Source organism: Aquila chrysaetos, chromosome 9 (assembly GCF_900496995.4).
Source record: "Aquila chrysaetos chrysaetos chromosome 9, bAquChr1.4, whole genome shotgun sequence".
In the NCBI taxonomy this organism is placed as follows: Eukaryota; Metazoa; Chordata; class Aves; order Accipitriformes; family Accipitridae; genus Aquila; species Aquila chrysaetos.
In genome coordinates, this window is record NC_044012.1 from 38,552,380 (window position 1) to 38,578,240 (window position 25,861).

The 25,861-nt window shown below is 43.4% G+C and overlaps 2 protein-coding genes and 1 long non-coding RNA gene across 7 annotated transcripts in view; 1 reads left to right on the top strand and 2 right to left on the bottom strand.

The window, feature by feature from the left end:
• The window catches only part of MAPK1 (mitogen-activated protein kinase 1), a 36,337-nt gene extending 30,610 nt beyond the window's left edge, over positions 1-5,727 (bottom strand). Inside the window, exon 1 of the mRNA XM_030026110.2 lies at positions 5,316-5,727. Coding sequence (XP_029881970.1) covers positions 5,316-5,458 — 143 coding nt within the window. The 5' untranslated portion in view covers positions 5,459-5,727. The remainder of the gene's footprint in view (positions 1-5,315) is intronic.
• Positions 5,594-10,059, top strand: LOC115346262. Its single transcript, XR_003925080.2, has 2 exons — positions 5,594-5,671; positions 6,657-10,059. It is a non-coding gene; the product is annotated as an uncharacterized LOC115346262 (long non-coding RNA).
• A 106-nt stretch (positions 10,060-10,165) lies between these two features.
• The window catches only part of PPM1F (protein phosphatase, Mg2+/Mn2+ dependent 1F), a 44,575-nt gene continuing 28,879 nt past the window's right edge, over positions 10,166-25,861 (bottom strand). Inside the window, exons 9-11 of one of the 5 annotated variants that reach the window (XR_005933272.1) lie at positions 22,826-22,946; positions 18,440-18,591; positions 10,166-14,268 (exon numbers count right to left, since the gene is read on the bottom strand). Coding sequence is in view for 2 of the 5 variants with exons in the window: in XM_041126381.1 (XP_040982315.1) it covers positions 25,703-25,804 (102 nt within the window). In the remaining 3 variants the exon portion in view is untranslated. Of the gene's footprint in view, positions 14,269-18,439; positions 18,597-18,721; positions 18,777-22,628; positions 22,947-25,656; positions 25,805-25,861 lie in introns of those variants that run through there. The other 4 variants (XR_005933271.1, XR_005933273.1, XM_041126380.1 and 1 more) reach the window with 4 other exon arrangements.

Sequence of the window (25,861 nt, forward strand, 5' to 3'; positions counted from 1 at the left end):
AGCATATAGGATCTCTTCACTCTAGCAAAATACCTATTTTTAAGAAACTTGCAGAAACTTGCCATCTTTAAGACTTCTACCATTTGTCAAATTTGATGGAAGGCAGGCAACAGGTTCAAGAATCTCATGTAGGGGTACAGGAAACAGACTGATGCAACCACATACAGATACTGTGAACACATAAGCCTTATTTCATAAGCCATAAATCATGCCTAAAAAAAAATAACACGAGTTATTGCTATCTGTTTCCATGGGCTGGACTATGCTATGTTAAGAAAATGTGTATTTATTTATAAAATGCAACTGTCCCTGACCTGCACTCTTCAACTGTTAAGCCAGTATCCCATTACTTTGGGCAGACAGGAAAAGTTGCTACCTCTCATCTTCCATAAATCTTAAAGACAGTTCTGATACGAACAGAGAGTGAGTAGCTGCTGTCCCATCCCTGATGCCTGCTGCACGGCTTGCCGACCACCTGTCCCATCACAGGGGAGAGCAGGAAAAGCAGCTCCAATTGCTCCTTTCCTCTTTCCACGAGAGGTTAAGCAAGTGCGCGAAGTCTGAGTGACTGAAGGGAAATGCTTACCTCAGCCTTCTCCCCAGAGGGAAGAAGCCGATAACTAGCCACCAATTACATTCCCTAATTCTCTACTCTGATCCTTGCACTAAGGAGGACATATTAGTGTTGGCTAACTTGTATCAGCTCCCTGTTCTCCTTATCACACAGACCAGAACATGTTAATTACCAGATATCGACACCCATACACAACCTGCACTCCCTAGATGCACATATAAACAGGGACATGAATCTCTATACTTGCTGTATCATTAAAGGGTACTCTCTCCAGATCAATGCCATAGTTAACAGAAAAAAATTACAGGCTGTTTCTGATCCTTACCACTAAGCAGTCCACCCCAGATCACCAATCTGACCCTCACAGAGGGATGCAAACGCTACCTTGCTACCTTTTTGTGTAATGTTGGACAGTCTTGAAAGAAAATATTACGCAACCATCGGTCCCATCAAGTTGTTTATTTTCATCTTTTAATGTAAATATCTATGCCTTGCAGATCATTCTATTCCTGATTTTTTTCCTGTTTCGAGTCTTTATGAATACTTCTCATATTTCATTTTAAATTATCCATCCTCTACAAGTAGGACTCTTTCAAGAAACAGTAGAAGGGAGCGGAATTTTGAAAAAACTACTGCGAAATGTTTTAAATATTCTTTTCAGTATCACTTTAACATTCTTCTGTTGACTACCTTAACTTCTAATATAACTGTTCTATAGCAGATCAGTAACACAAAGATGTCTTTGTAACAACACAGTCAAATTCAGGCCAAGAAATGCAAGATTTGAGTTTCAAGATTGTTTTCTTCCAACTGCATTCATCTTTATTATTGATAGGCAGTTATTTGCAGCAGTGATAATACTTCACATTCACATTAAGCCTGATGACAAGAAGGGCTTCCAAAACCCAGAATATAAACTGGAACATCCCTATCACATTCGCATTTACCATTTCTTTCCAAAAAGATTATTTGTTTTATACTGTCAAATTATCATCCTCGCCAAATTACCACTGACCAACTGGAGGAAGAACAAGTCACACTGGAAATGTAAAGCTCAACACTATCATGTTTTTATCACTGTTTCAGTGTGCTTAAAGTATGGCCCGTTAACAGGTTGCCTTTCTGCGTGCCCCCCCCCCCCCCCCCAAGAAAACAAAACCACACATTTGCGGAGGAGGAGACAATCTCAAAAACCATTCACATTTTTTGTGTCTGAAAGGTAGTTTTGAAACTTTCAGACTTGGTCTGAAAGTCAGTCCCAGCTGACTCTGAGGTTGATAATCCCCTATCACTGAAAGACAGGGAAAAATCACATAAAGAACTTCACACCAAAACCCCTAAAAACAACTCTTAAGCAAAAGAGAAGGCGGGGGGGGGGGGGGAGGACACAACACACCACAACATCTGCATATATTTGGATAAATTAATTCAGAGTAACAAACACGACTGTATGACTAACTAATTGCTCAAAGAGTGTTCTGCAGTCCTAGGAAGTGCTGAGGATTTTGGCTAAAACTTTGTTTGCACTCTGGTCATCCCCTAGTTTCACATGCAGAAATACTGAAAACAAAAAATAGGTTAGAAAGGGACACTGACGTGGATATCCACTGATTAACCAGTTCACCCCCAGCAACAAAACTTCCGAATAAGATGCAAGCCTGTATCAAAGGATGAACATTTTTAGCGGAGCTTAACTGAAGGGCGTTAAGATGGGGGTTTGCCTGATAACATGCCTTTTCTGCTTACGAAGCTGAGAAAGTACAGCCACAACATCGCAGTAAATGTACTACTCTGTTAAGTTTATTTTTACTCAAAACTTGATTATGTTAAAAATGACTGCACTAGGGAAAATAGTTAAATGCCTTTAAGGGTTTTCAAATCCAGATGAGAGAAGATTCACATACAGTCTATTCAGTCAACATCTTCCTCTATTTCCTGTGCTGTTATTTTATGTTGTGATCAATATTTCTCAAACATTATTCTCTCCGCTGCAAAATCAAAATGGAAGACCGACTGTAACAGCACTATCCTAAGAATACTTCGTTTGCCCTTTTATTACTATAATTAAAAGAATATTACTGTTTTCAACTCCCTAATCCAATAATCCAGAAAGATAAGAATTAGGAAAAACAAGGAAAAGAATGAAGGATTTTAAGAGTTAAGTCACTTGTTTTCCATTTAACAAGCCTTATGGCACAATGCACTTGTAAATAACTAGCATCTCCCAAGTTGTACACATTAGCTGTGGGTCTAAAACAAAACCATCAGAGCCTGCTTTGCTTTCCTTCAGTGTACAAATGTGTACAAATTTAAATGGATTTTGCAGTTGCAGGAAACATCTCCATCTGCACACTCACAGCTTGCCCTCTACCCTGCCCCCCAAGGGAGAAGATTCTGCAGATCCTCACTGTATTAGCAATCAAAGCAAGATAAGAAACATACAGTATTAAACTGCATAACGTATACGTCTGTTGATTGATAAGTAACCTTATTTAATCATAGTAGCTTGTATGTTAGGCACTACAATACATTACAGTTGCTATGGCATTTAACCGCAAGTGCATCCAACACTTTCCTTATCAAGTATACAATATAAATTGAGACTTTGTTCCCTGTCATTTCACACCCAAGCCAGAAGAGCAATAATTGAGAGCACAACATACGAATTTAGTATTTCACATTAGTAATTTCATAGTAGAAAACACAGGAGCCAAGTTCATATTTCAACTAAACCGGAGATTTGCATTTTTTGTTAGTAATTTTGTACAGCATTCATAGCAGGCACAATTTATTAGAGTAAGCTTTAAAATAAAAGATAACCTTATATAGTTTTGGAGGAGAAACAGTTTCAGTATAGAACTTAACGTACCATTTGGAGGGGCAGAAAGTGGCCCCGTTTCCCCTGTATCTGCTCACTAGCATAGTGATGCCAAAAAAGGGCATCAACTGCCATCATACTGCTTCTTGTAATCTCTGATCTGTCGTGCAATATTTTACCTTTAACGTGTTGTCTGTTAAACACACTTTTAACACCCCGTTGATATGAACTGGACTATACACAGCATACAATTTGGAAGTACTATTCCCAAGTACGTTCCTAAATCGGGCTGCAAGTGTAAAACCAGCACAGTTAGCACTGAGATTATCTGCATGGGTTTACTTGTCCTAGCTCAGACGATAAAGTACACTGTAATAAAATACAGCCTGTACCATAAGCTACATTAACAAGTTTTGGACTGGATATATTGCTGTGATTTCTAACACTAAAACAATAACAAGGATATTTTTACACCGTAAATAGGTTTTCTGATTTACATTTTGAAGGTTCTTCCCACAGCAAAAAAGTGAAGGCCACAACTCAAAACTCTGTAAGAGGCTCATCTCCCAGCTAAATTCAGGCCTAGATGAAAGCTTCCATCCTGACATACAAGATGACTTCATCTTAACAGGCCAGCACAATTCAATTACTATATGCAAAAACCTTATAGCTATAAAAATCTGTAACATACAGCTGAAGGCTGTGAAGAGCCTTAGCTGAGAAATGCACTAGTTTACAAAAGACTGAGCATCAGAGAGAGAAATTAATGCTGATAAAGCTTTCGTGAAGTCATAGCCTGTAAACCTCATTTAGTACCTCTGGTCAAAAAACACGCTGAAGAAACAGAAGCAGCATTGGAAGAAAGTTGACAAAACGTTAACAAAAAAAGTTTTTCATCTGCATCCCTTAAATAACTTCAGAAGTAAGTTTTGGTTTTTCTAACCTGCTTTACTAATATAAGACAGAACATGAAATCCTAAGTAAGGTCACTGAGCATGTCAGATTTATAACCCAGTCACTAGATATATCATCACACAGCATCATCCCAACTCATTTAGATTGCTAAAAAAAAACCCCATCTCACACTCTTAATCCGGTTAGTTCACATTTTCAGTACTTTTTAGTTCATTCACCTCGCTCTTTAAGACTGATATTTACCAAAGCAAACACGCGCAATCGCTTTTTAGTGAGACTCAGTACCTAAGTCTTTGTGATACAATATAACCAAGAGCTAGAACGGCTGAAGAGAACTTTCACCTGTATACATGTTAATTTAGACACTAATCTGGCAGGCTATGCAGCACAGACAGCACGTCCTAAGAGAAGGCAGGTAGGGGCAGCAACTTGTATGCACAGATTCACTTTTTTTATCAACCGTGACCTCAGGGACATGCCGCCAGGTGAGCCTTCGCACTGGCACAAAGAGAAACGCGGTGCTGCGAGCAGGATTTTACGACCTTTTCCCCTTTTTGAACGCCTGCAATCACACTACAGGGACGGCGAAAATAAAGAGAGCAACCGACTCTAGAGGCAGAGACAAAAAAAAATATTCAAGAAAATAAACGCACGACTGAAAGGAAACGAGACGTTCAGCTGCACCCATCGATGGAGGAATTTGGGGCGGGCGGGGGGGGGGGGGGGGGCGGCAGCGAGGGAGGGGAAGGGAGATGCCGGAGGGACAACCTCGGGAGCACGAAGGGAAAAGCAGAGCTGAGGGGAGCGAGGCAGAGATGCTTGAGCCCCGGCTTCCCCTCTCCCGAGGGCAAGGAACAGGCCTCTCCCCCCCTCTTCCCCGCAAGGGCGGGCCGGAGCCCGGGGCCGGGCCCCGGGGAGGCTGCGGCCGGGCAGGGCGGCGGGGAGGGAAGGAGGGAGTTGTTCAGGGCAAGGGCGCTGCCCCAGCTGGGCTCGGCAGCCGGCACTCACCACACCATGCCGTAGGCCCCCTCGCCGATGTAGGAGAGGTTGGTGTAGCGGGGCCCCACGTCGAACACTTGGCCCCGCACCATCTCCGGGCCCCCGGCGTTGGCAGAGCCGCCCGCAGCCCCGGCCCCCGACACCGCCGCCATGTTGTCCGTGCCGGGAACCGCGGTGACTGCGTGCGGGGGGGGGGGGGGGGGGGACGGGAGGGGGGGCGGAGGCGGGGGAAGGAGGAAGGAGGGGGATGAGAAGAAGGATGCGGGAGGGAGGGAAGGGAGGAAAAGAGGCGTCGCCCGCTCCGGAGCACCGGCCGCTGCCGCCGGTTCCGAGGCCCCGTCAGCGCCGACCCCGCCGCGGCCGCTGTGAGGAGACGCTGCCGGCCGCGCGCGCGCGCATCGACCCGGGCCGGGGCGGGGGGGGGGGAGGGGAGGGGAGGAGGGGGTGGGGGCTCGCGCGGAGGGGAGCGGCGGCGGGGCGGGGCCGGGCCGGGCCGGGCCGGGCCGGGTTGGGGGTGGTCAGGGGAGGGGCGGGGTCAGGGGCGGGGCCGGGGACTGCGGTAACCGCAGCCGCTGGGGAGGAGGAGGGCGCGGCGGGCGGGTCACGTGGTGGGCGTGCCGGCTCTGCGGGCGCGCGGCCGCCCGGCGCCATTAGAGGCGTCAGGTGACGGCGGGCCGCGGGCAGGAAATGGAGCCCGGGCCGGGCCCCGCGGCCGGGCCTCCGCCGCCCTCCCGCCGGGACGGGCCCCGCGGCCGCGGCCCGCCGGCGTCGGGCGGAGCCGGAGGCCTTGCGTGGTGCCGAGCGAGGCTCGGGCCTCTGGCCGAGGGGCGCCAGCCCCGATGGTAGGCCCTGAGAGCGGGGCCGGCGGGCCCGGTGTCCCGCGGGGCCTTGCGACCCCGCCTGCGGTCTCTCGTCTCGTCCCGCAGGCTGCGTGGGGAGCCGAGCTGGCTGCAGAGCGCGGGGTGGCCGGCAGTGAGTCAGCGGCAGGGAGAGAAAGGGCTTCGCTTGCGTTCGAGGCGCTGGTCCGAGAGGCAGGAGGGCCGAGCGCTGCTCTTGGCCAGGCTACAGCCTGCCGATGCCAGGCAGCGCGAGGTTGTTGTGCGCGAAAGCCGAATTACTGTAGGGAGGGCGAGCTTATTCCTGACGTTTCCTAACTGCAGCGTGTAGTTTTGCAACCTCCGTTTAGCACGCCGGTTTTATATAGAATTATACTTCCCTGATAGTTGTTTCGCATATAAATGTAAATAAACCGAAGGCCTTGGATGGGAGGTGAAAACGTAGTTGATGGTTTGTGTCACGCCACGGTCACCGCTTGCAACAGCGTCTGCCTTTTCTGTTTTCCTAAAACAGCTTTTGCTTGGTCTGGAAGTTCGCAAAAGTTATGCACGAGGATCTTAACTCCACTTCTGAGGTTTTTTTCTGCAATTCTCTAATGATCTTGACCAAAAGTATTAACCCCCGATCCAAAGTCCTGCTGTTACTTGCTTCAACTACTGTTGCCACAGCTGCTTGAGATGAGCTGTGTCTTCTGTTCCTTTGAAAATTTGTTCAAATATGTATCTTTATACATCTTTAGCGTGCCAGTGTCTCCATGTTTATGCCCGTCCCAGTCTGTCAGAAGACCCCAGTGCGGAATCATCCGATTACCCCTCAGCTATCAAGCTTTTTTATTATAAGTAGTTACTGATTTTGCATTCCTGTGTAAGCCCTCGGCCAGAAGCTGTTACATGACAATCCAGTTGCTCTCAGGTTCTCACTGGTTGTACTTTGCCCTCTTCTTTCAACATTCCTCTCTCAGCTCTGCTCTCTCTTTCTATTGACATTTTTACTATTGACATCTCTGCTGGCAACCCTGCTGCTTCATGTCTGTCTTTGCCTTGAAGGTGCCCCTGCCAATGTACTCTCGGTCTTCCTTTTCCCAACTGCCAGAGGGTCATTTCTGGCATCCCACCTTCTTCTGTCTCTACTTAACTGCAAGCCGGCTTCCTTTGCCATCGACCGAACAATTGCAGTTTTCCGTAGCTGCTTCCAAATGCTGTACAGTCTCTTGATTACAATTTACTAACATCCCCCAAAGCATCAGGCTTGCTGTTTGGCCAGAATTCGAGAGGGAAGAGTTACTGGTTTCAGCTGCAGCCAGTTAGCTAAACTGCAGCCCGAGGACTCACCTTTGAGGCAGACCTACCCAGCAGGGTCTGGGCTTCGGATGCAGCCCCCAGCCTAGTTTGATGGAGTGAAAGCTGTCGTGGATGACCAACATAATCTAATAAACTCCTTTCTGTGTTTAAGAAACATTCAACTATACGGCTTAGTTTTTTATGTATTTGAGTGGGATAATGCTTCTGATGTATTTATTTGTACATAATGCTTTCCTTTCCAACGTGTTCTTCTGCACTTTAGAAACACAGCATTATTTTTCTCAGAAATTTTAGACAGCAGTAACTGTGAACAAATGTTTAAATTTTCTGAAACCAAGTAAAATATTATTTAAAAGGTTCTCAACTCTAAAAATGAAATTATGCTTACAGTTCTGATTACATACATAAATAAATCTGTCATCAGCAAATGCAAAACAAATTATTGTGGAGAATCTAGCTTAAACACAACCTGTCATAGCCAATTTAATTAAAAACTGGTGTGTACCTAGATTATTTTCTACCTTCACCAGGATGTGTCTGATCAAAAAGGAAACCAACCAGGCAGACCAGGAAATCGTGGAAAGACTGTCAGCTCCTTTGAGTGCTGTGTTCAAATATATGTCTGATCCAATTAAACCCAAGTAAGTGGTCAAAAAGCTATGGCATGCTTTCCCAACAACTTCTCCTGTGACAAAACTTAGCATATGTACTTCAGCGAAGCACTACAGTTACTGAGATAAGCAGACCAGACAGAAGTGTTACTAATTCCTTTTCAACCTATTTAAATACACTGCCATCACCTGCACTTAATGTTGGGTCTTTTGCCTTAACAAGGTGACATTAAAGCCTCAGTTCTGGAAAGAAGAAGAACGTAAATGTGTTTTAAGAAAATTATTAGTTCCGTGATCAAAATAAAGGGAGGTGATACTTACTAAAAAATGATAGCAGATAATGAAAAGCAGGAGGGAGAAAAAAAGCTTTTATTTCAAACAGAAATAAAAGTGCTGCTAAGAAGAGTTTGTCCAAACAGAAATGCAGTATCTTCAGTTTGAGAGCTATATTAGGAAACAGCTAAGCCATACAATCGGTCAGTTTAAATATGCCATGGTTTGGACTATCTCCATCTTCATATCAAGTTCAGGAGTCACATGGATGAGTTCATCCTACAATCAGGGTCTAGAAAGTCTTTGTACTGTTACACGTATCTACTTTAACTGTTAACTTCGTGTTCTGTAAATAGGTCTCTTGAAAAGTAAATGTCATCCTACGGAAGGCCCTACGAGTCCTGGAAAGAGCATTATCAGGTTTGGGCAAAGGACAAACACTATGTAGCTGCCCTACAGTGCCACTCGTTATTGGGGGTGGGAGGGATTTCAAATTCTTGTGCTAATTTAAAACTAAAGCTACATCTCCCAAAATCATCATCATTATATTAGTTGTATTATTTGCGTGGGGACATGAAGACACAGTTTTCTCGGTAGCTGCTGTAGGAGCATGGCATTTGCTTTCAGAGTACCTCAGCATGACCCTGAACCTCCCCATCGTCCCAACAAAATGCAGGCATTAGGTATATAAAAAACAGCTTTCCCAGCGTTATTTAAAAAGACCTCAAGCCTCTGTGCGGGGGTGACAAGAGAGAGAAATAAGACACGTAAGGTGTTTTATAAAGATATATTTTAACTTCTAAAGCACTCAGGAACCATGGTGATGAATGTGACACAAACTTAAATTGCTTAGATATGAGCTCTGATCCACAGGGAACTATCCTAAGATTCATAAAGAGCATCAGATGCTAATAACTTCCCATCAGCACCTACCTGGGCTTGATTTAACTGGTGACATACAGCTGAAATCCCTTGAGACTGACTTTCATTTAAATGTCGACCACTGCTTTGACAGTATAAAGTGACCTCAGCGAAATTAGGATCTCGCTGTAATCTTACGCCATTGGGAAGTTAAAAACAGTCTCTCACCCAAATTGCTGGGCAACTGATGCCAAAACAAATTTACTTTTTTCCCCCAGTATTTGCTTTTTTTCCCCATTCAACATTCTGACTGATTTTGCAGGAAGCTTATAGTGGCTTATACACCACGGTGTTAAAACTAGTAAACAGATTGCTATGTTTGTTTTGTGCATGCCAAGGGGAGCACAAAAGATTATTAATTGCAGAACTATACTGTCAGTAACAACCTTGATCTTGCACCGGGTATCATTCTGTCACTGTCAGAATCTGTCACTGTTGTAGGAGATGTCTTGTATTATCTATCATGTTCTTGTGAGATTTGCTGTTCACAAACACAGTTTGAAAACACAGTTGCGATTTCAAGTCATTTTTATGTTCCTTAGTTTTGTGCAAGTAGTTTACAATTATACTCTAAATATTTTAAAAGGGATCCATTTTTCAGCAACCTTAAAAGCTTATTATATAATTCTAACAATTTTCATTAATATACGGACAATTTGTTGCTGTCTATGCAAAATTAAGTTGCTTTTATTTTTCAACTGCAGTAGCAGCAGTATCCAGGCACTGTCCTGCACTTCAGTAATGGAAATTTCCCAGCCTCAAAGCGCACTCTGTCTCAGTCAGCTGCAATAAAACTCTGAGTGATTTCAATATTGTTGTGTGCTTTACTTGTCCTCAGTTATCTGGAGCTTCTATCTTTTGAAAACCAACTACTCCTCATGAGCTTGCTTCACTTTGCCCAAGACTTAAAATTCAGTAAACAAGCTGTGGATGATAAGAGAATTGAACCACCAGATAAAACGTTATTTTAGAGGACTGACAAAACAGAACATACATATAGTCAATATTTATACAGAATGTTACAGTGACTTGTGAGGATGCCACTGAAGTCCCGGTATATGACCGTTGTTTCCTTGTGCCGAAGCTTTATGCACTGGGAGGCTATTAAGTTTTTACAAAAAGATTTAGCTAGCGCATAATATCAGTCTCTGTATTTCTGATATCATTGATTGCTAGGAAGATACATGAAAATACAAAAAAGGAGATAAGATTATTACAAAAACCTCAGAAGTCTAATAATTTACAAATACTAAAATATGCAGTCTGTTTCGCCCACTTGTTCTCAGTTCAGCTGTAGACAGGACAAGCGATGCCTCCAACAGAGGCAGAAGTCAAAGAACGTAAACCAAGATTATTAGGGGTTTATGTTGTTCAGATATTGCAGTAACTCTGGTTTTAATACTTCTTGCTCATAGCTAAAAAATTAGGGACCATGTGTGATGAAGAGGATGGCTAATGTGAGGGCAGAGGAGAAAGGATGATGAACGAAAGAATGAAAGGGAATGGGGGGGGGGGGAGAGAATGTAAAATGAAAGTAAAATGACAGGTAGTGGGAATGAGCTATGGGAATAGAAGGGTTGCAGTTGGAGGGGTGATATCCAGACCCCACTGCACCTGGCTTTGTGCAAGTGAAGCACTTGGCAGACACACAAGTCCCTTCATGGAGAACCAGTTTGGGGAATGATGCCAGACCTCCCAAAAAGAGCTTACCAGGACTTGCTTTCACTGACATTGTTGTCAGCTGGGGTGGTGTTCATCACAAATACACATGTGGCTAATGAGTTTGTGATGGCACACGTATACTTCCTAGTTTTCTGCTGTTATTATATTTAGTCTAAATGATGGGCAGTGGCTGAACAGAAACAAGTGGCAGGGAGCGGTACACTAACGGGATTCTGAGATTTTCACGTAAAAGTCACCAGGGTTCAAAATTCAGCCAACGTTGATACAACATCCCATGACAAGTGCACGGCAGCCTTTATGAGCAAGTTGGAGGCCGTAGCACAGTTATTCTGCGTGTAAGGTTCCACGTACGAACTGTCATACTTAGCTTTCCTGTTGCTAGTCTTGGCAGAAAACAAGGAAACGGGACTGCCTCTTCTCCTTTACTGGCCAGATCCTGGCCTTGCCGACACCGAACTGCAGAAGAGGCACCTCCAGCTTTATGGCTGAGACGCTTCGAGCCCCTGCGGGGAAATCTGCATCTTTGCTCTCTAAGCTTCACCTGTGCTGCGGGACGGAGGGACGGTATCAGTTTCTTCTCCTTGCACTTTGTTCAATCCACTGACCTGAGAGCCCGTACTGCATATTTTTAACAGATATTATATAAATTACAGACATCTGTTTCTACGGTCCAAAATTGATGAATCGTCATTCATTTTTAAAACAACCATTTCTTTTGCGGTTTTGCATATCTATGGCAGATAAGAGCGGTGCAGACAAGAGAGATTTCCTGAAGGAAGTGGTGTCACAGTATTTTGAAAAAAAGAGCCAAGCTGTTGGAATCTGTGTTGCGTTACGGGCGCAATGCAATACCTCTGAGCGCTTCCTGTTTATCATGAGATACGGTTTTCACCACATCATAAAACTTTCAAGCATTTGCTAATAAACACTCCTAGAGAAAAAATAATATCCAAATATACAACCCCCTGTGGCATCTGTCATTATAAACAAAAGAAGGTTTTCATTACATATATCAGGGGACTATTTGTGTGAGAGAAGCAGATTCTGAGGGCCCCATCCACCTGCCGCAGAAGTCCATGTTGCATCTCTCATTAGGTCATTGGACCCCTGGCATATGATTTTTCTTATATGTAAACAGCAAGATGTTTGAATGAGCAAATGTAATTTTTTACTATCGGCATTTGTCATTTTTTTAAACGACGTGGGTATTCAGAGAACGAACACCTGCAGAATTACAGCACAGAGCCTTATATAAAAACGGCAAAAGTAAGATTTGCTTCTAACAACAATAATCTGCAAGTGCTGAGGTACCTAATCAAATATACAAATTGTGCAGATGTTCAGAGCAGTGCTGTCTCGCTGTGTGGCCCTTCTCACTCGACAGCTTTGTTGTCTCTATTAATTCTTCTGGATAAATTAACCTAGCCTGAAAAGGTAGATCTGGGGAGCAGAAGGGTGCAGATTTTTCAACACCAGCAACCCTGATGGTGCAATTCACACCCCCAGCAGATAAGATCTTTGGCAAGGAAATGCAAATTATTGAGACTGATTCAGGATGTTCTTGTGATCATGGCTAGGACTTGGTCTGCAGCTGACAGGCCCACGGGCTGGGGGTTGGGGACGAAAGTCAAGGGTTCTGCCAATTCTATAGGGAATAAGGATTTTGATAGGTAACTATACAACAACAATGCAAAGACAGGCCTTGGGTCTCCTACAGCTTCACCACTGGAAGAGGCTCGTTAAGTTTGGAGCAAACTATAAGGCTTATCTGTTCAAGCTTTCTGGGACAAATGGGAACATCTGAACTGCAGTTTCATGTGGTAATCCTGCTGCATGGAAATTCAAGATGGGTAACGGTAACGACTGTACACAATTCTTACTTCTTTAAATGGCTATAACATTTTAAAATCTGCCACATAGACTGTTATCTGGTAGACCAGGGGAAAGACTGAACCTCAGAAAGATGTTCCCTCCGGCCACCAGCACTACATCTAGCTAAATAGAATTAATAATTAAGGCATTTGTAGCTTTTTGGATTTTGAAAGTTTTAACAATGGGAGAATTATCTGGCTCACATTGCTGTTGTCTTACCTGACGTATGGTGGTTATTACTCCAGATATAAAAGGCATCTTTTATGATTAGGCTCTGCGTAAGTGCAATACATCCATTGTAATCAAGCGCTACATTTATCTTATCGCATTACTGAGTCTCTGGGTTTTGTACAAGTGACACAAAATTGTTGTGAGGATCTATTAGCATCCTGCATCGCAACTAACTTTTCAGCATGATATTTCATTTCCCAGTGATGTTAACAGAGCCACACTGAATCCCTGGCCGGGAAATCCTGAGAGAAAGACCAACAGCAATGAAAAGTATTTTTTACTATTACAATAAAGACTGCTTAAAAAAAAAAAGAAAGAAAGAAAGGAAAAAGAAAGAGCAAGAGAGTGAGCACCGCTCTTTTTGAAAGATATGGCAAAATATCTGTAGGATGATGCTCTGCATCCAATTTCACAGGTATCATTAATGGCGGTGGGGTAAGATTAAGTGATTATGCTCTGCCACACAGTATGTGTGGGAGAGCAGACAGCAGATGTCCAGCCGCTTAGGCCTATGCCTTGCACACCAGACCGTGGTGTGGAAATGCATGTGGCTATTTAATTGTTATTCAACTACAAGTTGCCTGGATTTATGAGTCTGGGAAGCGCATTTGCTGCAGTGAGAAATGAGTGTTTATTAGCACAGTAGCTGTGCCGGCCTTTCCCGCAGAGAGGCAAAGTACCCCTGTCTATAGAAAATGGATTAAAAGGGGGCAGCGTACCACTCACGTCCCATTTACCTTTGTGAAGTGCAGCTGGATAAATGCCAATATATGGATACATTTCCATCATGAACTCTGAACAGCTTTTACTGCTGCTTGTCACAGATAATAAAAATGCAGCAGCTGCCCTCTTATCAAATCCCAATTTGGAGAAATGCAGATCTAAATAAGGGACATAAACAGGACTCCTCCTTCGGGGACAGCTACATGGATACACGAGAATAAACCCTGTAAGAGCTAGATTAGGAAGACGGGACCGTTGCCCTGTATTTAAGCATTTTTCGGGTGCTTGTTGCAGCAGCCTTCTGTGGTCACTCTGAACGTATCCCCTGTCCTCCTTGGTTCCTCTTCCACTGCTCTTACCCATGACAACACCGTCCTGGGCTCCTGCGGTCCCGTTCGTTCCTTTCTCTGCCGTGTGGGCTGGTGCTACTGGATGACCCCCCCTTCCCTATCCAGCCGGCCTCCCTGATCGGGCCGTGTTCATCTCGTGCCCTTTTGAGGGAAGCGGCACCTAGGACGTGAAGTGGGAGGTCAGACGTAGAACAGCAGCGAGGCATCCCCCAGCCCACCCCAAATCTGCAGCAAAAAGGCTGATGTCTGTACTTCTCCCACTCACTGCAGTTCCAGTCTCCATTCTCAGAGGGTCCAACTCTCCCTCCTTTCCTGGGCTGGTATATTTTTTACTGAATTCATTTTCTTACAGTTTATTGAGCTGCATGAGCTCATCAAAGGGCCAGACAAGCACCAGACCTGTACAAAGAAAGCAGCAGGGCTGGGAGCAGAAGTGTCCTTTTTGATACCAGCAGTCCATTAGATTTGGCTCAGTTGCCATGTGATATCACTCCCTAAGACTAGTTTCATCTGTGAAACAGGGAGGTTTGACTACACTGCTGAGAAGCCTTCAGACACTTCTTTTGCCTTTGCCATCCTCTGCTGCGCTTTTCTCCGTTCTTGAAAAATGCAGGAAAAAAAATTGTCATGAGGGCAGTTTTATAGCAACTTCCTTACCACCTCCTTTCTGCTCGTCCTGTTCCTCTCCTGTTTCTGCCATATACCCTTCCTGAAATCTTTCTGGTGTAATTCTCCGTACTCCTGGGGATCTTGTCCTACCATCGCACAAGCAGCTGTTGACCTCTAGAAACACACTCCTGACCCAGGATCTTTTTTCCTTGCAAACACGCTGCACAAGCAAGACAGACAAACGCAGGCCTCCTTTCTCAGGACAAGCGTTAGGAAAAAAATATTACACAATCCACAAGACATGCGCATTACTCACCAAAACAATCATGGGTATCCTATTTCTGCAGCCCTGCCTCTCCATGCTTGTTTCTTTCCAGTATCGTGCCAATGCACTGAAGCCAGGACCCGATAACAACCGTGTACGTATAAACCTAAAGCCTGCGATGGAGGGGACTTTCTTGTACAGCTATAGTAATGATCAGAGGCTGTTCTACTGTGAAGGACAGAAGTACCGTGCTGTGTTTGTTTTGTGATGTGGTCTGATCATCTATACTGTTGAATTAATAAAAATAACAAGATAGAAGCTTTCCAAATGGAATCCATTGCTAACTGTCGTCCATTGCTCTATTCTTATTCCATATACATTAGGAAGTGCGCATTATCTGATACCTCAAGACATAAGAAACAAATAAATGCCTTTATATTGTAAGGGGAAAAAAAACTTTCTAGAAATACTGTAGAAACATTCACATCCTCTATTTCTGTCTCTTATAAAAGGCAGGCTGTGTCTTATTATCATCAAGGAAAAAGTAAACAAACGTAATTTAATCAGTTCTGTCTTTCGTTGATTTGCATCAGCAAGAATAAAAGACAAAGGCAGAATGGAAAACAGCAGCTTTGTGCTAAAAGTTTGAATGCACAAAATACTTCTTTCTCCAGCTGTCAAACATTAAAAAACGCTATGCATACCAGTAATAATAAAAGTGTCAAACAATTGACCACAATGGGAATCACAATGCTTCATTAAAAGCTCCAAAGCAGAGTAGAAAAGCTTCCAGCCATTTGTTAAACAGAACTAAATGCTAAGATACTTTCAAAAAAGTGTCAGAAGATGCTTTCATCTAGTCTAGGCAGTCAGATAAATATCTCCTTGCTTATTTTAGCCCGGTCTCGGAGCTTGCACCGATTCAGCAGCAACAGCTGTATGTGCCGTTTGCTTTCCTGAGACTGGGGCATCTCTCAGTAAAAGAGAAAAGGTTAATGGCCTTTCCAGTGATCAGGCCTTCATTCCATGTGGTGCAGGGATATAATCAGTAATTTTCTATTTACATATGTAATTATGTATTATTTGGAGAGCCTAACCTATTTGTTCAGCTGACAGGCAATGTTGTGATAAGGAATTTCAGCAGACAGGATATTTATAGACTCTTTATCTCTACGTACAATCAGAACTAAAATGTCAAACAATACCCCGAATGAAGGGTTGTTTCGGTTCAACTTTTCTCCATTGTTGCTTTTTCCTTTTTTTTTTTCTCCCTCTGTCTGGTTGCTGCCTAAAACTTGGCAGTGAAAGAAAAAAGGGAATGTGACTCACACTGACGACTTCATTTGCTGTAAGAGACCTCAGTAATTGCTCTAACCCACTTACAGGAAAGCTACCCCTCCTCTTTCTCTCTTCCTCCACCCTTGGATAGACAGAGGCCATATTTGTAACAGGAGCAGCCCGGCTGATCTCAGAGGTCATGCTATCACTTATGAAGTAACCAGGCCTCTTTCTTTCCACTTTTCTTCTTCTGGATTCAAGTTAACCCCTCACAAGAACTTAAAGCGGCTTCAGTTTGAGGGGCAGCTTCCTGCCACGGATTTCTCAGGAACCCAATAACCAGGCTTCGCAAAGGACTCACGGCTCAAACGCAGCAGGGTTGAAGTAGCTGCTCCCACGACGTGCACCAGCTTGGCAGCCAGCACCGCAGCTCCGGGATAAAGCTACCGAGGAGTCAAACAATCGTCGCCTTTTCCTTTTCTTGTGGGATGGGGGCAGGGGATGGTAAATAGGAACAGGAGAAGAATCAGCACAGATGCCTATGCAGCACTCTACCAAAATATATTTTCATTTTTAATTACATAATCAACATAATGAGAGTGGCATTCCTAGTGAGGTGGCGGAACAGATGGCAAAGACTTCGTTTTCAGCAAGACGTTAATTAACAACAACTCCGGTTTCTGCTAGAAAAGGGGGTTTGTTCTGCTCTAGCAGGGTTAAGACGGCTGCTTACTACATAGGACAAAACTCAGTTTCCAAACACAGAATTGTCTTTTTTTTTTTTTTTTTTTTAACCTACATCCCTGTTGAAATTTCCAGGATACTCTCTAAAACACAGCAACATCCTACCTGCAAAGCCTCATTAAAAACCAACACGGCAGCTTGGGGTTCTCCTCGCAAACACTTTTGCATGCTCTGTGGACATATAAGTACAAAGAGGAAAGGGAAGAAGAGTTGATATGATTAAGTGAGAGAGCTTTGTGCAACTTAAACTGCAGGTGAGGCTTGCGTAATACACAGCAGCTTCACAGAGATGTGGTTAAAGCTAAAGCTTTCTTAGACGCTCTACACGAAGTCCTCTCTCCTCTTTCCTCTGTTCCACACGCTCGGACTTAACATCTTCGGCGCACTGATGCAGCTGAGTTGGAAAGAGCTAACCCAAGGGGGACTGAAGCAGAAAGTAGCTATGAAAGATATTTATTAAAACCACAGGCAGAGAATACATCACCCAGACGCAATGAATAGGGAAATAGCACACGCAGCCGAAAAGTCTAGCCTCTATTTTTTTGTCTGATAAGCTGGCTGGACAGCCAGGCACACCGAACAGCCCACAAACACCCAGCTCTTCCCTCCCTGCGCTGCCAGGTGACGTGAGATTGCTTTTTCCTGCTTTGCATTCACCAGCAGAGGCTCTTCCAGAGTCACACGCCCAAGTCCTGCAGGGGCCTGTGGGCCACATTCCTCCGGGGATTACATCCATCCCCAGCAGGAGAGAGGGAAGAGAGGCCAAAAGGGATGGGCATGCAGTGGGGAGGGAGGAGCTGGGGGAAGGAGCTAGCTGGAGACAACGTCAGGGTGAACATGGGCAGGAGCTGGAGGACAGTGCTGCAGGAAAGGGCGAGGGGAAGCAGTCATACACCGTAACAATATTCTATAAAACAGGGCAACGGGGCATCTAGATTCATGTGCTGTGGAGCTTGGAAATGAACCCGTTATTCCCACGTCTCGGCACTCACCCCGGTGCTGCCAGCAAATATCTAACAGCTGACAAGAAACGTCTCTGCCCGTCCTAGTGACGCGCACATCTAGAAAGGATGCTTCTCCGTTACTCCCGCTTACTCCGTGCAGGCAGTAGATGGTTGTGAGTCTGCGCTGTAAGCTGAAAATCACACCCCTACCGATTACCCAGGGGGAGTGAAGGATATGATTGCAGATGATTTTTAATTTTCTTTCAATGTGTGTGTTAAAAACATAGTTGGGATGAGTTAAAAATTACATTACAAGAATATTGCAGTTATGAAGTCCAACACTAAAAAGTGAGCATATGCCTGAACTAAGAATGTCTGTTCCACCTTTCAGCAGCTACTTGAGTTCAAAATATCAGGTCAGGCTCCCATGCCATATTGTTCTCAGCCATAAGAAAGTGCATCCTGACATCGTTATACTGAGCATAACTAACCTGCAGAACTGTACATGATTTGGGCCTCCATCAGTTCACGTTGTGTTAAACCAGAAACGGGCCATAGAGAGGAACTCAGTATCTTGCATACATCAGATGGCAGAGATTCTTTGCAGGATGATTTTCAGGAGGAGTGCCAGATATCACCGAAACTGTGCTTAGGAGGTGCAAAGTAGAGGAAAGAAAAGAACACAAAAAAAATTATATTCTCCTTAGCCTGTCCTCCTTTCACAGCGGTTAAGAGGGAGATGTGAGAATCAACAGAACTGCATTTGTACTTACAGCTACTTTTTGGGGGAGAAGAGAAGGGTGACTAAAAACCCTTTGCAGATATTACCTTTAAAAAAATAAAATCAACGTAACAAGAAGTTAACTCTTGAAGAAAAAAACCAGAAAGAAAAGCGACCAACAGATGCACAGACAAGCAGTGACTTCAGTGGAGCTGCAAGGCTGAATTTGGCTCGAATTCTGTGAAGTACTTTCAAAGCAGGAGCATACTGCATACAAATGAGCGTTAAATAATTCGCATCATTAAGAGAGCTCCGAGCAGCTCATCTGGACTTTGAAAAAAGCTAAAGCAAATGTACATTGTTTGAATACCATTAGGGACAGTCATTAACTAGCATTAAGACATCTACAGTATCGACGCTTAGTGCTGTAATAAGAGACCCATCCTCCTTTCCAGGTTATTTTCTTTATTGATTTGTAGAATTTCTTATACCCAAGCTTTAGAGTTCCACAGAGCTCAGCAATTCACGTAGGAATACCCATTAAAGAACTATACAATTACTTCTTTTTTGTATTGCATCTTTTAATTTTCGTTTTCCAGAAACATAGTCCTGTTTGTTTGGTGTAGATACCGTAGAAAATTTAAACACCAATATATATCGAAGAAACAAAGGCAGAAACAGGTAAATGGATTTATCCAGGGTGACACAGAAGGACACCCTGTACCAGAAATAGACTAAAGGGTCCGGATGCCCAATTCCTGGTTTAACCATTTCACTCGATCAGCTCTAAGCAGAGCTGCTGTAGGACTAGGATAAACTATGGCCTCATGCCATGTCTCAAATGCTTGAAAAGATGTTTCAGAAGTAGCAGGGACAGTACAGAACAGGTCAGGTGAAGAACGCAAGTTGTGCAAAGAAACAAAGGTACAATATAGTTTAACGTGGTTGAAGGCGTTCGAGTGCCAGAGCTGCGGGAGCTGAAGGGCGATGGAATACCGAGAGCTAAATATGTGCAGCAGGGTGCATAGGGGGAGGCAGGGGCAGGCTACAGCCTACAGGCAGTTGAAGGGGAGCTGGAAGGAATCTTTAATGAAGGCAGAAATCGTTCTGGGTGACTCAGAATATTGGTATTCACAAAGAGAATTGAGAACAGGCAAAAATAAATAAAGCTGAAAGCAAACCCCAAAGGCCAAATCCCTCTCAATAGCCAGAACGCTGATATAATCTGAGCAACCAAACAACAGGTCCTTGTGAAAACCTCTCTCCGGCTGCTTCCTGCACACCAGCCTCTCTCCACGGCCGCAAGCAGCTCCCACCGCCCAAGCCAGGGAGCTTTGCAGGCTGCTGTCGTGCTGACACCATTTTTTCTTGCACAAGGCAGCCCTGGTGGTCTTCCCTCCACACCCCCAGCCCTCGGCTTCCCCGTGACATCTCAACTAGCGCATTGTGTAACTTCACAAACTTCCCTTGAGCCCCGAGCAGCTCGGCTCGGCTTTCACGAGCTGCCAGCTTTTGTACATGTCGCAGGCACGCACATCGGTCACTGACAGATTCAAAGTCGCAGTAGTTTTATTTATGAGGGGAGTTACGCTAGCCAACTTCCAGATCCCGCTGCCATCAGCCCAAAACGTACGCAGGCAGCATTTAACTAAAACCCCCAAGTTCGACAAGTTTTACAGTGGAGACTGAAAAACAGATTAGTTTCGATTTTTTTATACAGGTGCGATGGCTTTTTGCCTTTCTTTTTTGATTTTTCGTTAGAGTGGTCCAAGGAGTTACAGTTCTATATATTGGAAGTGAGATCAGTAAGACTGAAGGACAGGAAAGACTTCCTGACGGTGCGATCTATTAGTCAATGGAGCAGTCTCCCAAAGGAGGCAATGGGAACACAACACTGGCTCCGCTAATGCACTTCTTAAGTGCTCCGAGTGATGCAGCCAGCTCCTAGAGGATTGCCATGAGCCACCCAGCCTTCAGCAGCGCAGGATGCCTGCTGTTAGCCTGCTAATGCACATCCTGGCTTGGCCAACTGCTGTTTGGGAATAGCTCATTGACTTAAAATTTCATTAACAAGAAAATATTAGAAGATGATTTTCTAATGGTAGGGGCAGGCCTTTGCAACATATCTTCCCGCTACAAAAAGTGATTATTAGTAGGGGTAAGAAAGGAATAGTTTTCATTAGTATTTGTATTAGGATTGATTCATTAACCTTTCCTTAAACTACTTCAAAGTAAAAAAAACAAAACTGAATTGCTTGGATCCCATTTCTGTCTCTTTTACCCTGCAGAAAACAGCCACTTTCCAATCTCTTGCTAGCTTTACCAAATAAATAAAAAAAGTAAAAGCCACCAGTTACAAAGGGGCTTAAGACTGAGAATACAGATCCATAATTTCTTTACCTTAGAAAGCAGACAAAACCAAGACAACAAATTGAGATACTAAAATTAAGGCAAAAAACAGACTTATAAACATTTCCAGGAGGAAGAACATAACGGGGGATAAAAAATTAGATTAAACTATTTTTCAAAGGTTTTAATGTCAGTCCAAGGCCAAGCATTTGAAATGCTTTCCTCATAATCTTCTCATTAGTATACACTGCACTGTGTAGCAGGAACATTGTTTCAATGGTTCAGCCAGTAACTTCCAAATACACTGTACTTAGACTTTAAATGTAACCTTAATACTGAACGTCTAGGGTTTGATGTTTACTTTAGTATCCTCATCAATCACCAGTACAGGCAACCAGCTTTAGATCTGTAGCCAGAAGAAGGTCTGTCCATGTATGATTTGATATTTCTAACATTGTGAAGTGATGAAAATCCATCGAAGGCTGGGACAGAGAGGAGGAGAGGATTACTTTTTGTTTTTAAAAACAGGCTTGCAATGCAACAACAAAGCCTGCCTACACTGTTGAATTTGACCTCTGCCTCAACTGCAACGTTTCATTTCTTCAGAAAGATACGACACTTCAGGTGACTGATACGATAGAAAGGGGGAATTGGCAAAGCCATTTCAGTGTCTAATTCATCCTCCCATCTCGAGCCCCTCAATAGCAGGGGTTCAACAGGAGCAGTGCTAAAGCAGCTGTGCTCCACGGAGTCTTCTGAGAGCCAACACTGAGGACGCGGTACCTTTAAAGACCAATGACATTTGGCCAGTTAAGTCTGTCAGGGAAAACTGACGTGCATCCGCGCTTCACCCCATGCCAGTCATTCCAGCTGCTGGAACAGTTGTGTGGAATTAGCTGCATCAACAGAAAGCAATTGGGTGAAATATCTGATGTCAGTGGCCCAACTCGTGTTACCTGTGCCTGTCTGTAACCTAACAATTAGATCCATCGTTAGCAGCTTGGCTTAATTATAACTTAGAACTTCTTCAAGCATAGACTTTGCACAAGATTTTAAATGACTATAATTAATTATACAGAAAGCCCAAAGTGTCTTCTGGTCCATTGTTAAAATCTTTTTTCCTTTCCCCCACACTGACACCAGAACTTGGTTTCGTAAAGGAACTGGGCTGTAGACTAAAAGAGAGGTATCTCTTATAGCCTGATAAACACACAGAGAAATACCTTTTATGTCTTTATATAAAGAGAAACAAGGCTTCAGATTTTTTTAACCTTGACTAAGAGATGAGAAAAGGAATACTGTTGTAACCTATACTTGTTTAGTCCCACTCTTTACCTGAATGACTTCTTTCCTGCCACCCATGTAAAAGGCTTTTTGCACTCTCCCCACATTACTGCTGTTGGCCATTATCAGAGATCTGGTATTGGACAGCCGTACCCCAGCCTGAACCAACTACTTGAATTTTAACCAGTAAAAAGCAAAACACAGAATTAGTGCCAGAAACACTGCAACATCTTAAAAGATATGGGGAAGGAAGGAAGAGATCATCATGCAAAGAAACTTTTCCCACTCAGCTTTCCAGTGCCTACCTGCCAGATGAAAATATTATGGGAATGACACAATACGCAGGCGGCTCTTTTGAACAATTTGTGGCAACGGGCAACATCACGTATCTTTTCCTATTCGTTCTGCTTTGGCCAAAGGAAAGAGGGAGCCCTCTAGGGGTAGAAACACAAAGCCCTGAAGGAATATTCAGACACCTGCAGAACAATTTGCCTTTTCCATACCGAGACCCTCCTTGCCTTACCTTGAGATAGGAGCGGTTTCCCGTCCTGTGGAAGGGCTCAGAAGCCGAAGGTCTACGCAGAAAAATCAGGCTGGGTAGAAGGAGGTCACAGGCTTTTTCCTGGAAGTGCTTACTCTACAGCCTAGAATATGATGTGGGAAGTAAGCCTCTTTTCTATCGTTTGTGCAATCTTTTTCAGGGAAAATAGAACATCACCGAACTGCAGACTGCAGTGTTGTAGCTAGTCTGGCCCACCACAACATAGCTAGAATTTTTTCTTTTAGGCTATGCAAAAGACTTGGTTTTGCCTTACTACATGCCTCAAGCATACAATGAACTCTTATATAAAATGAGCAGGTTTATGTTTGTCAAGGCATGTTCAGAATATTTCTTTCCAAGAGCCACTTCTATTTGAAGGCTAGATAACAGCTGCACCATTTAAACATTTAAATATTTTCTCATTCTAATGAGAACTTCAGATTCTTTCCAAACAGCTCAACATAACAACATGAGAACATGGCAAACCCAAACTTCAAAACATTTTAACTCCAGTAAAAAAAAACCAACAAACCCAAATTGCAAGTGTCAAAAAGCATCTAACAAGATATCAAGAATTGGTTGTAGTGCAACAGGTAACAGCTTTTGTTAGATATCCAAAACAGAAAAGTTCAAGAACAGCGTAACACTTCGAAAAAATTGTTGGTTTTTTTTTTTATATAAGGGATGTTGGCTGTAAGACATCTGCACAGTTACATATGCAAAACTGCATTATCAGTTTGGTGAAACAGGTAAATACCCATTACAGTCTCTACACATAATTTACAAGTAACTTTCTGCATGACATATTCAAGGTTATTCTGGATTTCTTAAAAAAAAAAAAAAAAAAGGCAAAAACTTAGACACAGTAACATGAAAGCCTGTAATCTACATTAGTGCTACTTGAATAGCAAACTTGATCTAGATGCAGAAAACAATGTTTTGTCTGGCCCTCGCCAAAGAGCAGAGACATGCTAAGTCTGCATTACTAGAGGACAGCCCATATTTCTTAAAGATCTCCTAGTCTCTGAAGAAGCACTTCTGCTCACTCCATTTCCCAGGTGTAGAGGACAGGCATTTCCAGACTGATCTGGTAGAGCTGAAGAATTAATTTCTGCATAGCAACCCCCAGTAAAGTTTCCTAGAGAACCTGGATGAAACCAGCAAATACTAGTCAAGGTAAACTGAGGAGCATTACAAGAATTAAATAGCCCTCATTTGTGTTGTAACAGTCACTAATTCAGTCTGAAACAGAAACATTTGCCTCATCACCAGTGTTATTTCATTACTTTCTACAGCCTAGGAAATGAGTGGCTACAGATTTTACAGCACATTTTCCGCAAAGAAACATACATCAAATGGGGGTGGTTAAACAGGACATGAATATTTGTTATTCCTTGCTTAAACAATTGAGGTGGATAATGCTTCTGTGTCATGAACCCCACCAATGGCATCTAAGTTTAGCTTCATGTAGCTTTAAATCAAAGTTTTACATTTATTTCCATGGGCTTATTGAGCGCTTCTTGCTCAAACCCATGAGCAACAGAGACTGCATATGACTGATATCACAGAGCAGAAGGTTGGCTATGAGCCCCATGGTCTATTGGAGATCTGCTAGATGAAAAAGAAAACATTCACGAGTAAGACAGCACAGCCAGCCAAGAATCAGCAACGTCTGGATTTCACCTCCTACTAATCAAAAGGAGACAGTAAAGCCAATGTTGGGCACCAGCAAGGAGAAACAATAGTGATGTTCAGTCCTGTTCTCAACTGCAGCTGGAATGGGCTCAGATCTATAGGAAGATGGCACCCTTTGTTAGGAAGTATCAAAGATGCCTACAAGACACTGGAGTGATTTTGTTCAGCTCTGTGTTGTTATCAGCAAAGAGTAGCTGCAGTTGCCTTTGGATTGTGGAGTTACCTGGCTGATGGACTCCCATAGTTGCTTTCCATAATCAGGAAAGAACAGCAGCAGTTAGCTGTTGCTTATGCTCCCTGCTGAGCTAAGTGAATTACAGGCTAGGGAACTGCTGCTAAACCTAGTCAAGCAAATCCCCAACCTACACTTTTCTGAGAATTTGCTACTTTTCGAGAGATTATTACAAGTGAATTTTCACCCCTGGAATTCTGTTAAAAAAACAGAAACCAAACCAACAAAACATTCAGAACCATGAAATGGAAGATATTTTTAAGACATTTGAGGTTTGATCTGAAGTAGGTTCAAGTATGCCCACAGTATCTTGAGTAGAATCTACCTGATGATTATTATGGTTATCCTTATTTTTGTATTTCAAGAAACACCTTATCTGCTTCCCTCTGACGCAGCACCCTGGACTCTTACTAGATTTTTATTTTTCTTCTTCACTAGGATAAGTACAACAGCATTTAGACAAACTGCCTGAAGACTGCATCTCTCAGATCCCCAAGACTGTTAAAGCTTTCTTTTTTCAAGTCTCTTATCCCCGTCCTGCTCTCCTTACATTTTCCTTTCTTGAGGATATGAACACCAGCACTTCAGAAACAATCACACAGATTAGCTTAGCTTCCAAGCCATACTTACATTTTGAAAGTTACCATCCTTCTCAAAACTTCTCTATGTTCTGTAGTAAATTAACCTTAACGTACTCCAAGAACTCACTGTCCACCCTTCCACTTTGGCAGTTAAAGGCCACTTCTTTAACAAGTATGCAAGTAAAGAACAATTGTCATGATCTCTGCTGCAACAGGGTCTTTCAGATCATTATCCCATTACTGTAAGACATTAGGTAGTACACCAAACAACCTGCATTATTGCTGTTGTTAGCTGGTAAAAAGAATGAAAGAAAACTTAGACCAAATTAATTAGAAGTACACAGTCCACTTCTAAGATGGTTTTAGTGACATCATCTTTTCAAGTAAGCATGCTCTGTGATCCCAAGGATTGTTTCCTTCTAGCGCTTCCACTGGTCTCTTCCCAGAAGGGCCCTATGGAAGAAGGTAAGATTTGGTGACAGAGTAACCACTCAAAGATGTGGAATATGA